The sequence below is a fragment of the Gossypium raimondii genome, chromosome 10 (assembly GCF_025698545.1).
Source record: "Gossypium raimondii isolate GPD5lz chromosome 10, ASM2569854v1, whole genome shotgun sequence".
NCBI lineage: Eukaryota > Viridiplantae > Streptophyta > Magnoliopsida > Malvales > Malvaceae > Gossypium > Gossypium raimondii.
This window is the reverse complement of record NC_068574.1, coordinates 57,227,986-57,243,351: the sequence shown is the minus strand read 5'-3', so window position 1 is coordinate 57,243,351 and position 15,366 is coordinate 57,227,986. Positions and strand designations below refer to the sequence as shown.

General features: G+C 31.0%; 1 protein-coding gene and 1 pseudogene across 2 annotated transcripts; both read left to right on the top strand.

Annotated features, from left to right (window-relative positions):
- LOC105775645 (ankyrin repeat-containing protein BDA1-like) overlaps positions 1-7,943 on the top strand; it is a 31,892-nt pseudogene extending 23,949 nt beyond the window's left edge.
- A 2,574-nt stretch (positions 7,944-10,517) lies between these two features.
- On the top strand, positions 10,518-12,273 carry LOC128031933 (ankyrin repeat-containing protein BDA1-like). 2 transcript variants are annotated; one of them, XM_052622849.1, is made up of 3 exons: positions 10,518-10,902; positions 11,032-11,171; positions 11,282-12,273. In XM_052622849.1, the coding sequence occupies exons 1-3, from the start codon at positions 10,590-10,592 to the stop codon at positions 12,221-12,223; spliced, it is 1,395 nt and encodes a 464-aa protein (XP_052478809.1). In that variant the 5' UTR covers positions 10,518-10,589; the 3' UTR covers positions 12,224-12,273. The 2 variants fall into 2 exon arrangements, with proteins under 2 accessions (XP_052478809.1, XP_052478808.1); XM_052622848.1 differs by having other exon boundaries at positions 10,518-11,171.
- The last annotated feature ends 3,093 nt before the right edge of the window (positions 12,274-15,366 follow it).

Here is a 15,366-nt window from a genome sequence, read left to right as displayed (position 1 = left end):
TTCTTTCATTCTTTTGGATTTTCTTCCACATCATTCATTCATTCATAATCATATTGTATAGATAGTTCTTCATAAATCTATATATTCTTTTGTATATTCTTTGATATTTATTATGGGCCCTCAGATATCAATGACATGAATGACACTGCTACAGATTTAGAATATCTTTTTGAACAAGACATGTGTTTAGAGGATCTCGACTTTGAAGATGACATAGATCGTAGCCTATCTCTAGACTTATTGAGGATGGTAGAGCAAAAGAGAGCAAATTTTACCTCTGAAGAGACAATAGAGATTGTGACTTTAAGAGAACATGCATAACCGAGAAATGAAGCAAGACCTTGTTAAGTTACTTCGAGAGTTCAAAGATGTTATCGCATGGTCATACCAGGACGTGCCCGAGTTAAGTACTGATATTGTAATTTGAGCAACAGCACAACGTCAAAAATCTGCAGTATGTTCAAGATTCACATCATGAACGATGTAGTTAGAATTCTTTACCGGGGCAATACCTTCTTCTCTGGCTTATTCCGCGGAAGTCAAGTTGTAATTTTTTTCGTATTTTTGTTAGATTTGATCCTAATTGAAGAGGAAGATCTAAAATTTTCTTGTCATAGTTAAATTTCGCCCCAAAAGGCTCTATGAGAGAAACCTGATGCCAAAGAAGATCTTTCGCATACAAAATGAAAGTGAAAGTTATGGGGAAGACCTTATCTGGAATAATATTGATTCTAATTGAAAGAGATGACCAGGACTTGCCTAATCCTATAAGTGTAGATTCAATCCAAAAAAAAAAGAGAGAAAACAAAAAAAAACAAAAAAAGAAAAAAAAGGGAAAAAGAAAAAAAAGAAAAAGAACCCCGCTGGGGCAATGCCTTTCTCTTTAGCTTATCACAGTTTTCCATTGAAGTTGAAATTCTTTTCTCCGGTATTGGTGAAATGAAGTAGGATGAAGATCCAATCTCGATAAGATCAGTTGAACTTAATTGAAGGAAAAAGGCTATTCGTCACGGTCAGATGTACCAAAAACGGATGATGCGAGCTTACAACAAAAAGGTTCGTCCCAGAAAAATCCACGAGGGAAACCTGGTATTGAAAAATATCCTTCCTCTACAAAAGGATTTTAGAGAAAAATGAGTGCCAAAGTAGGAATGTCCTTATATTGTAAAGAAGACCTTTTTTGGAGGAGCACTGATTTTGAGTGAGACGGATAGTAAAAACTTGTCTAATCCTGTAAACTCAGAATCAATTAAGAAATGCTTCGCTTAAAGAAGGAGAGGACCAAGGTAAAAACCTGCAAAGGGCACTTTGAGTCACAAAAAAAAAAGAAGAAAAAAAAGATGTGAAAAATAAAAAATGAAAAATGGAAAAAGTAAAAATGGAGAGGCTAAGGTGAAAACCCGCAAAGGGCGCCTTAGACCAAAGGGGATTTGAGTTGAAAACCCGAAAAGGGCGGCTCAAATATTGGTCAAAATGGGCATGGGGTAATCAGAGCAGCTCAAATGTTGATTAGAATGGGACATGCTGTGATCTTGATATGCCTTAGTCAGCAGGAGAGGGTACGCGACATCTTGGGGCATCGACAGAGTAATGTAGATCTCCTAAACACATGTCAAACTCAAAATGGTCTTCAAGAAGTTTGTACAGAGAAGTTCAAGCTGCGACATCTGGGGCACCTCGTCTCCATACTATTTATTTTGAATTTGTTATTCTTGGAATACTTCATTCTTTTCCAAGATACGCATTCCCAATCAATTTCTTTGTTATCTTTCTTTACTATTTTGATAATTTATTCATTTCGAGCTATGCTCAAAACTAACTTTATTCTTATCCATTGTTATGAGCTTTTTACAAGCATGTTGTATTGGAATAATGATTAATGGACTAATAAAACTTTCACAAGGGAAGTTTTGCATATTACTCTAGAAGTTTCTAAACAATATAGGAGCTCAAACAGATTTGTTGTTTAAAACGCACTGTGTTTAAAGGTTGGAAATCGAGAAGGAAAAGTCTAAATTAGGACTTTCTTTTGATTTTGTTGTCAAAAACATTGAACAAAATGACAGGATGATAGGTTGGTGGCAAGGCTTAGATGAACAAGCAAGCAATAATCACCAAGTAATAAAAAGGGGTTTCTTTGGAGAGAAGAATCATTCATTTGTGCATAGACATTTGGGTATGACACCCTGAGATTGGTATGAAAGACCAAAGAGCTTCACATTTTGCATCCTTGAATTGCGATAGATGAGGATTGAGAAAAGACCAAAATTTTCTACCCTTGGGTTACAGCGGGAGAAAGATGGTACAAATTTTACGTCCCAAAGGATGAAACTTTGAGGTTTACAGTGAGAGAAATTTGATCAAGCGTTTATTTGGAGATGTGATCTGAGCAAAAGATGTTGTAGCACGTCAGTGATACGACTTTAATAAACTTCGAGTAATGACAACCTAAGCGGGATCATTCTTGGAGAGTAAAATTTTGCATTCATGCAAACACCATTCACACATGTCTAGTTAGGAGCATTTGATTCATTTTGATCATGCCATCCTAATCATTAGGCATAATTAAGTTCATTATACAGGTCATGTTCTCCGGAGAACAGATCAGTGAAAGTAGCAGATCTTGCCTTCCTGCATCGACAGCGAAGTAGATCGAAGATGCTAATTCTATCTCCCTGGTTGACAGTGGAATAGATTGAAGATTTCAGATCTTATCTCCCTAGACATTAGTGGAGCAGATCGAAGATGGCAGATTTTACCTCCCTGTGGTTACAGTGGAGTACATTGAAGCCGTAATTCTATCTCCCTGGTTGGCAGTGGAATAGATTGAAGATTTCAGATCTTATCTCCCTAGGCATTAGTGAAGCAGATCGAAGATGGCAGATTTTACCTCCCTGTGGTTACAGTGGAGTACATTGAAGCTAGTAATTCTATCTCCCTGGTTGGCAGTGGAATAGATTGAAGATTTCAGATCTTATCTCCTTAGGCATTAGTAGAGTAGATCAAAGATGGCAGATTTTACCTCCCTGAGGTTACAGTGGAGTACATTGAAGCCAGTAATTCTATCTCCCTGGTTGGCAGCGGAATAGATTGAAGATTTCAGATCTTATCTCCTTAAGCGGTAGTGGAGCAGATCGAATATGGCAGATTTTACCTCCCTGTGGTTACAGTGGAGTACATTGAAGCCAGTAATTCTATCTCCCTTGTTGGCAGTGGAATAGATTGAAGATTTCAGATCTTATATCCTTAGGCATTAGTAGAGTAGATCAAAGATGGCAGATTTTACCTCCCTGAGGTTACAGTGGAGTACATTGAAGCCAGTAATTCTATCTCCCTGGTTGGCAGCGGAATAGATTGAAGATTTCAGATCTTATCTCTTTAAGCGGTAGTGGAGCAGATCGAAGATGACGAATTTTACCTCCCTGGGGTTACAGTGGAGTACATTGAAGCCAGTAATTCTATCCCCCTGGTTGGCAGTGGAATAGATTGAAGATTTCAGATCTTATTTCCCTAAGCATTAGTGGAGCAGATCGAAGATGGCAGATTTTACCTCCCTGGAGTTACAGTGGAGTACATTGAAGCCAGTAATTCTATCTCCTTGGTCGACAGTGGAATCGATTGAAGAATAGCAGATCTTATCTCCCTAAGCAGTAGTGGAGTAGACTGATGACGGCGGATCTTGTTTCCTCGACATTGTAATTGGATATATTGAAGAAGATAATCCTATTTCCCTGAAGTTGCAGTGGAGCGGATTAACACCACGGATCTTATCTCTATGAATTGCAAAGGAGCAGGTCGCGTCAACTTTCAGTGGAATAAATTGAAGCTACAAGTCATATCTCCCTGAAGTTGCAATGGAGCAGACTAAAGATAGCAAATTTTGTTCTTTTGAGAAGTTACAAGACAAGTCCTATCTCCCTAACGTTGCAGTGGAGTGGATTGAAGCACCAATCCCTATACCTCTGAAGATGCAGTAGGTTGGAATGAGGCTACTTGAAAAAGAAAAGCGCTAAGGTCCAGTATGCCCGGGCAAAATTGGTCATCTTAAAGTCTTTGCTCTGTTCCCGTTACACGATAACAAGCAAAGAGGGGCATCTGTAATAGGCCATTTTAGCCCGGGCCCAAATACATAAACCTTAAAATAAAAATACAATAAATTACAGACCCAGTTTTAAATCCAATAACACCCCGACCCAATAACCGAATTATAAGCCCATTTTTTTGACCCAATTACAGAGTGGCCCAAACAAAACAAAATCAGAAACCCTAGCAGTTAGCAAGCCGGCGCCGCAACTGCCCACGTTCTTCCCTCACAACAACGCCCCACGTCATAGCAAGTCCCACACACGCACGTACCTGTAACAGACCACAACCACGAGCAGTAAGCAAGAGAAGAAACCGAAAATATTGTAGATTGTAAAGGTTTTTTTATTTTTATAAAAAGCAAAGGAAAAATCTGTAAAAAAAAATTTGTATTGAAAAATAAAATAAAATAAAATAAAATAAAACAGAAAAGCAAAAGATTTTAAAAGGTGAAGGATTCTTGATTTTCTTCTTTGGTTCTTGTTACTGTTGGCGTTAGATTTTTGTTTTTCTTTTGTTTTTGTTCTTTAAAAAAAACATTGAATAAACAAAAGGGATAAAGAGAGAAAAGAAGAGGAGGGCTTATCGCTGCGAGGGCCGTCGAAACGCCCTCGTTTCTTCGCTCATCTGGTCGGACGTGGAGGAGACTGAACAGTAGAGGGAGCGCCATGGCGTTGCTTCAAAAGTGCAGAGGAAAAAAATTTTAGGGTTTTAAAATTGGCTTTTATAGGGCATTCTTAAAATGGATAATTTGTGCAATTGATCCCTTTTGTTTTTACAATTGCTTGAAAATTGTTTTTTATTTCTTTTAAATTTCGCAAAATCTTTTACTCTTGTTTCAATTTGGTTCGTCTTTGTTATGCGTTTTTTGGAAGATGGGATTAATTTCCTTTTAATCCTCCGCTTTGCTTGCGTGCATTTTAATTTAGTCCTTTTAGTGTTTTATATCTTTAAATTCAGCCTTTAAATTCTATTTATTTTCAATATTAATCCTTAATTTGTTCTTGTTTTTTATTACTGTTAAATCGTTTATTACTATATTATTATTAGCATTTATTATTATTGTTATATTATATTATTATTATGCATATATTATATGCGCATTTATGTGATAATATTTATATTTATATGTATATATTTTAAACACTTTTATATACTTTATTATTATTATTTTATATACATACGTATATACATTTTATTTTATAATATTCATATGCTTTCCATATTTTATAATCTATATATGTTTATACATGTTTATATATATATATATATATATTATTCAAAACTTTTATAAATATATTTTCCATATATTTTTATATATACATATATACCTATATTTTCATAATTATTAATATATTATGCTTACGTTTTTATTTTTATGACAACTCATTATATTTTATGATTATGTTCTTTTTATAATTTTTGTATACATATATAGGTATATTTTAAATTAGAGTAATGATTTCATGTTACGCATTAGCGTTTTATCATACTTTTAAAGAAAAATCTATTTTTGCTTCGTCAAAGCATTAAAATCGTTTTATTTTTATTTTTAAATATTTAGCAATCATGGTTCTCGAGAAAGATCGTGTCCTAACTTACTGGATCGTGATCATTTTTTCGATGAATTTAACGAGCTAAGTATTTATTTTACAATAAATTTGCAATTTTCAAATAAAACATTATTCTCGGGAATCAAAATGTCGGGTCCTAACTTACTGGTCGTGACATTTCGTTATCTCGAAATAAGAATTTCTAAAACAAAAAGAAATATTTGGTATTTTGAAGATATAAAATATTGTGCCCTAACTTACTGGGTGTGGTGTTTTATTTCTTTGAAATGAGAATGTTTTATCATTTTAGATCCATTCACGGGTTAAAAATTTCTATTTAAAATCTTTTCACATCAAGACATTAAATAATCAATTTGGTACCGATTTTTGGGCGTTACGAGGGTGCTAACCCTTCCTCGTGCGTAACTGACTCCCGAACCTGTTTTCTCAAATTTCGCAGGCCAAAATTGTTTTTAAGGTGAGCCGATCACACCTTAATCAAGGATCGGTGGCGACTCCAATTTTTATTTTCAAAGTCGATAACTTATTTTTGTTTTCAAAAAACTGGTTTCGACAGAGTATTATTTTTATTTTGAAATTTTCTGTTTTTTGACGAATCCGAGTAAAAATGAATGTAAAATAATAATGATGATAATACAAATAAAATAATACAAGCAAATAAGAAAAGATAAATAAATAAGATGGCAAATATATAATAAAAAGAAATCAATAATGTATACACAAATAAAAGTAAATGAACAAATAAACTAAAGCACTTAAGTAACTAATACTAATAATGAGCATATAAATAAATAAATAAATGAACACCAAATGGAATAATAGTAATGAATAAAATTATAAAATATACATATATATACGTATGTTAGAATTATAAAGTATAAAATTATATGTATGTGTATATAAAACTATATGAAAATATAAAACATATAGGTATGTGTATATATTTATAGGAATAAAAATATGTATATAGATATATAGATACAAATTATAAAATATAAAAATATAAAAATAAGTATATACATATATATATAAAATAAAATTTGAAATTTTAAGGTATAAATGAGCAAATAACAGCAATAATAATTAATAATAACAGTATAACATCAACTTTAAAGCCATCATTTAAAGCCATCATTTGCCACAAAGCTGAATCCAGATGGTTTTACCCCAATGCACATTGCTTTGCATAATCACCGAGACCAATTGCTTTTTGAGCTCTTGAAAATTAACCAAGAGCTGGTTCTAGTGAAAGCGAAAAAAGGCATGACCCTTTTGCATTACGCTGCTGAACAAGGTGACCGCTGATCTCGTGGCTAAGTTACTTATAACTTGCCCTCAATGCATCACCGATGTGACCGTTTCCGGTAAGACTGTTTTTCACATTGCAGCAGAAAGAAGCAAGCTTGAAGCCCTTCAACTCCTTGGACGTTGGTTACGAAGGACTTATAATAAAGATGGCGGATTGTGGGAATTAGATGTTTTAAACTGGAAAGACAAGGAAGGCAACCCAGTATTTCATACAGCTGCATCAAACATTCATAATCAAGTAGAGGTATGATCTCATACACAAGAATTAACAACAAATTTCTTGCACTATATTTATTTTGTATATGAATCTATTTAACAGATGATAAGACTACTAATAGAATGTGGGGTTCCAAAGAACGCCATCAATTCGAAGGGTTGGACGGCACTAGATATTTTACAACAACAAACCAATGCTAACAGAGCTATCATCCTTCCATCCCAAGCTGGAGGATTAAATGCTTAATCTCCAAACCCGCACCCATATCTTATCTCTTGAGATTAAAGGTTGAGTTTTCCGAAAGATTAATGGTACTCATCACTCAGACCAATCTCAATATCCCAGGTGGCAGATGGAATGCGTTCCTAGTCCTATCCGGGTTGGTACTAACGGCGACCTACCAAGTAATTTTCAACCCCCCAGGTGGTGATTTACAAGCTGATGCAGGTTCCGATAAGATTCCAAATGAAGCAGGGAGATCAGTGATCGGAACAAGCAGTTTTCTTTGGTTTTATATACCTAATACTGCATCATTTCTCATCACACTTTTCCTTACAGTTCTTTTCTTAACAAGGGCTCCTAAAGCTGAATTGGTTCTTTTGCTAATAATGCCATCAGTCATTTGCTATGTCATTCGACAGTGGTGATAACCCCAACCCAAAAGTTTAGACGTTATTTCATTTGGGGCTCATCTACATTGGAAACTAAAAGAAAGGAAAATTGATAAAAGTTCAGGACTTAACAAATCTGTGTTAGCATGAAGCCAGTGGACTTTTACATATAGATTCATTAATTGTAAAAAAGCTATTGCCTGATTTGGTGTGATGCATTAATGGAGTGCTAACTTAGTTTAGATATTACTAAAAAATATATACTAATGTATTTATCTTTTTATATTTTAGGTTAAATTCTAAGGATAGTCCCTTGGCTTCTCGATTTGTGCAGATTTAGTCACTTTGCTGAAAATTGGTCTTTGTACTTTTTGATTTGCTCATTTTCAATCCTCTGTTAAATTTTCTATTAATTCTATTAAAAAACTAGATAAAATAACAAATTTAGCCCCTCAACCTTTACAATATTTATCAATTTGACTCTTATTCTTTTTATTTTTGCTTTAACTATTAAAAAGTTTTAAAAAAATTAGAAGAAATTAAAAATTATATTTTTTTAGCTTAAGGGCGTAAAAAGCCCTCAAACTTTAAAAAGAAAAAAAGCAATTAAGTGCCTCCTTCTTTTTTTGCACTCAATTGAGTACTTAAACTTTTAAAATGCATCAAAAAGGCCCTCAAACTTCTTAAAAAAAGCAATTAAGCCCCTAATTTTTTAAACACTCAATTGGGTGCTTGAACTTTCAAAATGCATAAAAAAAAAACTCTCAAAATTTTTTAAACAAGTAATTAAGCCCTACTCTTATTAAAAATTAGAAAAAAATTTATAAAAAGAAAATCAATAAATTTAGATAAAGTATTAAATTTTAATACAAATATAAAAATTCAAAATTTATTAAAATTAGAATTTTTATAAAAATCATAAAAATAAAAATTGTAAAATTTTATAAAAATAATAAAAAATTATAAAATGCATAAAAAATCCTTTAACAATTAATTTAATTGTCGATTGTTAAAGTTAACGACCCTAGTTTTTTTTTTAATTAAAGTCATCGCGTGTTGTAACATAGCATGACATATGACAAAAAATGATAAAAGAAAATCAATAAAGTTATTGAAAAATTATAAAATGATTCTTTTGATACGATAATTGTTATAATTTTTTTATATTTCTATATATTTTATAATTTTTATGATTTTATAAAATTTTACAATTTTTATATTTTTACAAATTTTTCTAATTTTTAATAAAAACAGAGGCTTAATTTTTTTTTTAAAGTTTGAGGGTGCTTTTGATACATTTTGAAAGTTCAAGTACCCAATTTAGTGCAAAAAAAAAAACAGCGGCTTAATTGTTTTTTTTTTAAAGTTTTGAGAACCATATTGATGCATTCGAAAGTTCAAGTACCCAAATAAATGAAAAAAAAAGAAACTTAATTACTTTTTTGAAAAATTAAGGGCTTGTTACTTAAGTTATGTTTTTCTTTCTCATATGTGCCAATAAATTAAAGATAAAAACAAAACTTAATATAAATAATTACTAGTTATTTTAATTTATAAATCATTTAGGACTATAAATACAATGGATATTATATAATTTACATTATAAACCATTGAACTTAACATCAACTTTCAAAAAATCGTAAACTTTTAATTTAATCAAATTACATCATTTCAGTTAAATTATTAACATCTTAAGTCACTTACAGTAAAACTGTTAAATTATTTTAATGAAATAATTGAATCAATATTTCTAGCGTAATTTTAACAGGACAACGAATTAATACTTAATTAAAATTTTAAATAATTTTTAGGTTTATTTTTCAAACTTCAATTAGGTGATAAGATAGAGTTTTGTTTTCTTTCATCCTTTTCTTCTTAGTGCTGATGACAATATTAAGTAAAATATTTTATTAACATTAGAGATTAATATTAGATTGGCATTTACTTTAAAATTTTATGATATACTTTGAAAAAATTTTATGTAATAAAATACTTATTAAAAATTAAAATTGATGCTTTGATTATAATAGTAAAAGTAATTATTTATTATGCATGGTGTTTTGGGTGCAAATCTCATTATTGTTATCAATTTTATTATTATTGATCATATAAAAATAAAAAATATTCACAAAATATAACCTTTTTTTTGGTATACGAGAGAATATTCCATTAATTTTATTATTGAATTAGTATCGTGGTACTCAATCAATAAAATTCTTAAAGTAAATATGGATAGGTATGACCCTCAAATTTTTAATGGGTTGTAAGTTGAACAATATAATAACATATATAGTTAGAAAAACAATTAAAAAAGAAAAAGCCCAAGTCTACTAAAAATATATATATGATCTGTCAAAGTTAGATATGCTCTTCATTTTTCTTTTCTCTTTCCAATTTCTCTTTTTGGTAGGAATTAATTGAGTAAATTAAACTTGCACAACGGGGAAAAGGTTGCAACAAGAGACTTTGCGTCCATCCTACTCATCTCAAAACTTCCATTCCTTATTGTACATACTTAATGAAAGTATATACAATAATGGTTTACCATTGCTGCCAAACGAAGATAAGCACCTTTGAAACTGGAAACCTCTCCCACGTTTTACACTAAAAGTGAACCGTAGCTCCAACATGAAGATAAGCACCTTTCGACGGAACTGAAAAAAGTACATTTCTTATATAAAGGAAACCATTCACCTCTTTCTTCCTCACACAAGGGAAGTAAAATTAGTTCCTCTAAGTGCCCTTTAACCCTTTCAATTTTTGTCTCCTATTGTGAAATTGTTCCTTGCTTTAAACATGGACCAAAGTTTCAGAACAATTTCTCCTACGGAAGACGTCAGTGAATTGTATAAATTGATTCAAAGAGATGGAAATGTTTTGAGGCGCTTCGATGAAGTGGAGTTTATCGAGACTCCTTTACATGTAGCTGCAGATGAAGGGTGCATCGGGTTCGCAATGGAGATGATGAAGCTGAAGCCGTCATTTGCTAGGAAGCTAAACCAACAAGGTTTGAGCCCCATTCACCTTGCATTGGAAAAGGGGCATAAAGAGATGGTGCTTCGTTTCCTACAAATGGATAAAGATCTTGTTCGTGTCACAGGGAAGAATGGTGAGACTCCATTGCACTACATTTGTAAAGTTGGAAACCATGATATTCTGCTGAAAACATTTTTGAAGGCTTGTCCTGATTGTATCCGAGATGTTACAACTGAGAATCGCAGTGCTTTGCATATTGCAGCGGAAAACAAAAGGTTGGATGTTCTTCAGATTTTAATTCGAATGCTTAAGAAGAGGGACTGTTATCGGGAAGAGGTAAATAGAAAGGACGAAGATGGCAACACTGCATTACACATAGCTGCTAGAAATAATCAAACCCAGGTTTGACTCATTCACTTTAATAATTAATATTAAATAGATTCTTTTGTACTCCATAGCCATGATTAACTGATCGTATTTTTTTCTAATATCTTAATCTATCAATTAAACAGATGCTTAAACTACTATTAAGTAGCAAGGCTGACAAGTATGCCACCAATCAATCCGATTTAACCGCACTGGGTGTTGCAGAACAACATAATAACAAAGAAAGCATCAGAATTCTGCGTGGTCGCTTTATTCCAGGAGTTTCAAACATTAAATCTAAGTGGGAGAAACAAATCGCCAAGTATGTGGAAAAAGTATCATCAATGATTTTTGACGATTTGGATAATATATCAAGCGATGACCGCAATGCCTTACTAGTAGTTTTAGGGCTACTTCTAACAGGAACCTACCAAGCCACTCTTAGCCCACCTGGTGGTGTTTGGCAGGGTGACAACAGCTCATGTGGTAAGAAATCAAGAAAACCAGGGACATCAGTACTTGATCAACCTTTTTTTCTTCTTTTCTATATTCCAACCTATGTTGTGTTCATGGTAACCTTTTTCCTAACACTAGCCCTGCTTAAACCTTTTCCACATGGTTTCAAGAAAACAATTCAAGTACTACTAGCTTTCTTCGCAATATGCTTTGACCAATCAGTTTCTTTCTTAACCCCAACTGAATTTGCATTTAAAGTTATGCAAGTATTTACGCTATTGTTTTTTGTTTTAACATTGGTCATGTTTTATGGTGATCGGGTGTCAAAACAAAGTGTCGCAATTTTGGCATGTTTCTTATCTCCTTCACGTTTTGAGTATGGTGAAGTAATTCCTACCATGGTTCACCCAGTAGTTTTAAGATTAGCAATCGGATGCTGGTTATTTCTTTTCGTAAAGTATGATTTCTGGGAAGGAACCATTATAGTTATAGGATATTGTTCATACTATATTATGGAAGACGTCTTTGCTGGAGCATTTAAATTTGGGATACCGGAAATGGCATTCTATCTTATCCCCTTGGGATGTTGGTTTTTTCTTTATCTATGTAGATTTTGCTTCAAACAGTGTTAACTTTGTAACACTTATAATCTTTGCAGACTTTGGATTCCAATCTATTTGTATTATGCCTCTTTATTATCCTTGTTCTCTTTTATGAATATTTAATATATTGGGAATAGAGTTTTTAAATTTTTTATGGGATTAAAAAAAATCATATGAATCACTTGATTAAATTAGATGACAATAGTTTTTTTTATCTTAATTAGTAGTCAAAGGGTTTAATACTGTGTTGGATATAGAACAACTTTAAAATTTGTGTCTAGCGTATATCTCTTTAATGGGCTTACAAGATGTAAGTGAATTCCACTAAAATATAATCATTTATTGCTTGCCAAACATTTATTCATTATCTAAGTTTAAAAAAATGAACTTTATACAACAATAATAATATTTCAATTTTAGGACATAAATTTAATTTTAAAAATATAATTAATTAAATAATATAAAAATTGATTAGAGATAATTTGCCATACATTTTAACCTACAAAATAATTAACTAAATTAGATACTATTTATTATAAATTAATTATATGATTTAAACTAAATTTCACAGCTTAATTGTTAACTAAATTACATTAAAGTTTAAAAGTTCCAACTCTTCATCTATTAATTACAGAATTATTTAGTCATGAAGTCAATCCATCAAGAATACCATGAGTGAACTCTTTATAATATGTCATTGCGAAAGCTATAGAAGTAAGTTTTGTCCAATGATCTTATCATACATGTCACCCTTATAGATATCAATGATCCCTTTATATTAAATCCATTAACCAAATTTGATCTATTTTTATTTCACCACCATTATATCATCCACAATTAAAATGATCATTATGCATTCTAATACTGATAAAATCATTTGTCCCCAAAAAAGACCTATGATCATGTTTCATTTTTCATAATCCATACAATGCCAGTAAAAGAATGTCATTTGCTCTTTTCATTGAACTATGATTTCACTATTGTGAGTAAAATCATGTCATACATAAATTATGTATTTAAAATACTTGAGAGCACATGTTTTCAATATATCAAAATGCATAAGTTATATAAATATGACAATTCACTTACACAAGAGTAAAGTAAATTACACCATAAACATATTAAATAAATAAATAAATAAATCTTTAAATGAATTTTAATCCCATAGAACTCATCTTTGATCACATAATTAAAAAAAAAAGAAAACAAAAGAAGGAAAGTTATGTCTTTAGTCAATAAAATGACATTCAATTAACTAAAAGAAGAGTTTAGAGGTAAGAAGGTTTGGATGAATAAGAAACAAGAAGAATAAAAGAGAAAAGGAAGAAGAATTTTAGAAAATAAATAAATAAATAAATAAAAGTAATTAAAAGAATTTTTAAATTTTATAGCATCATGGCTAAATTGAGTCATAGAATTAATATTAAAGGTTAGTTTATTAGAATCAAGATTAAGGATTAGTTTATGGTTGAGTTGAGTTTGAAAGATGTGCTAGAAAAGTACACTTGAAAAGTTTGACAACATTTAGAAATAATTAATTAAGTAATTAATATTATGATATATGAAATACATAGAATATATAAACTCATTGAAGGTATTATGATACATGAAATATATAAGTTCAAATTATAATAAAATTTATAATTGATTCAAATGTAAAATATTTTATTTCCACATATTAGTATTACTATTAGCACAATGCGAAGTTATTATTTTATATTGATAAATATTTAACTGAAATTATAGTACAAACATAATAAAATAATATTATGATATGTGAATTATATAAATTTTAAATACTTTTTAAGTAATTAAACTGCCATTTGTTTAAACTTTTGTTGGATAATACAAAATTAATATCAATAGAAGAAACAATTTCTTAACCTTGAAATGAAGTACTATACAGCATCCAAAGCCAAAAGTTTACACTCTTCTACTTCTGCATACGAAACCTCCGAGTAGAATAATAGATGTTACAACAGCGAATTGCACCGCTTTGCATATTGCAAAGAAGAACAACTGATATTTTACATTTTATTCAATTTAAGATATTGTTCATGTCGAAACCACTTTTTTAAAAACAAAAATAGTGTCGACTTTTATTCTGAAAATGAAAATAAAAAAAAGGGAGTCACCACCGATAATCAAAAATTAAGTCAAGTCTAAAGTTTCATTCTATTTCAGTAGCATATTTAGTTTATTTTGCATCTATTTGAATAGATGTCTAAATGATTTTACAAATTAATTTTAACTGTGGTCACTAGACATATTATACATGTGTGTTTTTCTTTTCATAACAAAAAAAAAAAAAAAATTCAACAGATCTCATTAATTGAAACTTGGTAGCTATAAAATCATTCCAACAAATAATTTTTTTTGGATTGAAACTTGTGTTCTCATCCTTACAAGAGAAAATCACAACTACTTAATTCTAAAGTTATTGATAGCCACAGGGGTGGCGGTAGAGGGGATATACAATGCTAGTGATTTGTAGATGCTATTTGTTTAAATTTGGAGTATGGGCATACAAAAGGCATAGTTTTATCATTGGATAAAAATAGATCACATGGATGAACACAATTTTTTAACCTTAAAGTATGCAGCCATCCATAAACAAAAGTTTTATAATGTAATAACTCCAGGTTAATGAAACCTTCAAAAACATAATAAAAACATATACTTTGTGAGTCAATTTCTGTCTTTTCTATTGTTCCTTTGTTGGCTTAATGAAAACAATTTTTATCGGTTAAAAAGCTTACTTGACGTAATTTTTCGATTTAAAGACTCAATTAGATGAAAAGGAGGAATTAGTTGGGTTTTTTTTTTTGAAGTGTGAGAATTTTTGGGAGATTGAGCCTAAAGAAACAAAACTATAATATGACCAAAATTGTTGAGTACTGATCTATGTGAGAATTTATGAGTTTAGTTTAACTCAACTGTTAACAGGTTTTATAACATAAATAATAATCTGAGAGGTAGCTTAGCTGGATTAAAACAACATCAAATGACAATGTATCAATTAAAATTTGGCCAAATGGAACTTTCTTTAAAATAATAAGCACGCGGGCTTGAAAGATTCCTTTTTCTGCTTTCTTTATAAACAAAGCTGCAGAAAATTCTTGATAAATGTTTCCTATTTTAAACTTTGGAGTATGAACATGTGAAGGGCCTAC

Bases quoted from the DNA above. Each gene is read 5' to 3' on its own strand.
- LOC128031933 (XM_052622848.1), top strand. From the start codon at position 10,590: ATGGACCAAAGTTTCAGAACAATTTCTCCTACGGAAGACGTCAGTGAA. The intron at 11,172-11,281 runs GTTTGACTCATT...TCAATTAAACAG, and splicing joins CTAGAAATAATCAAACCCAG to ATGCTTAAACTACTATTAAG.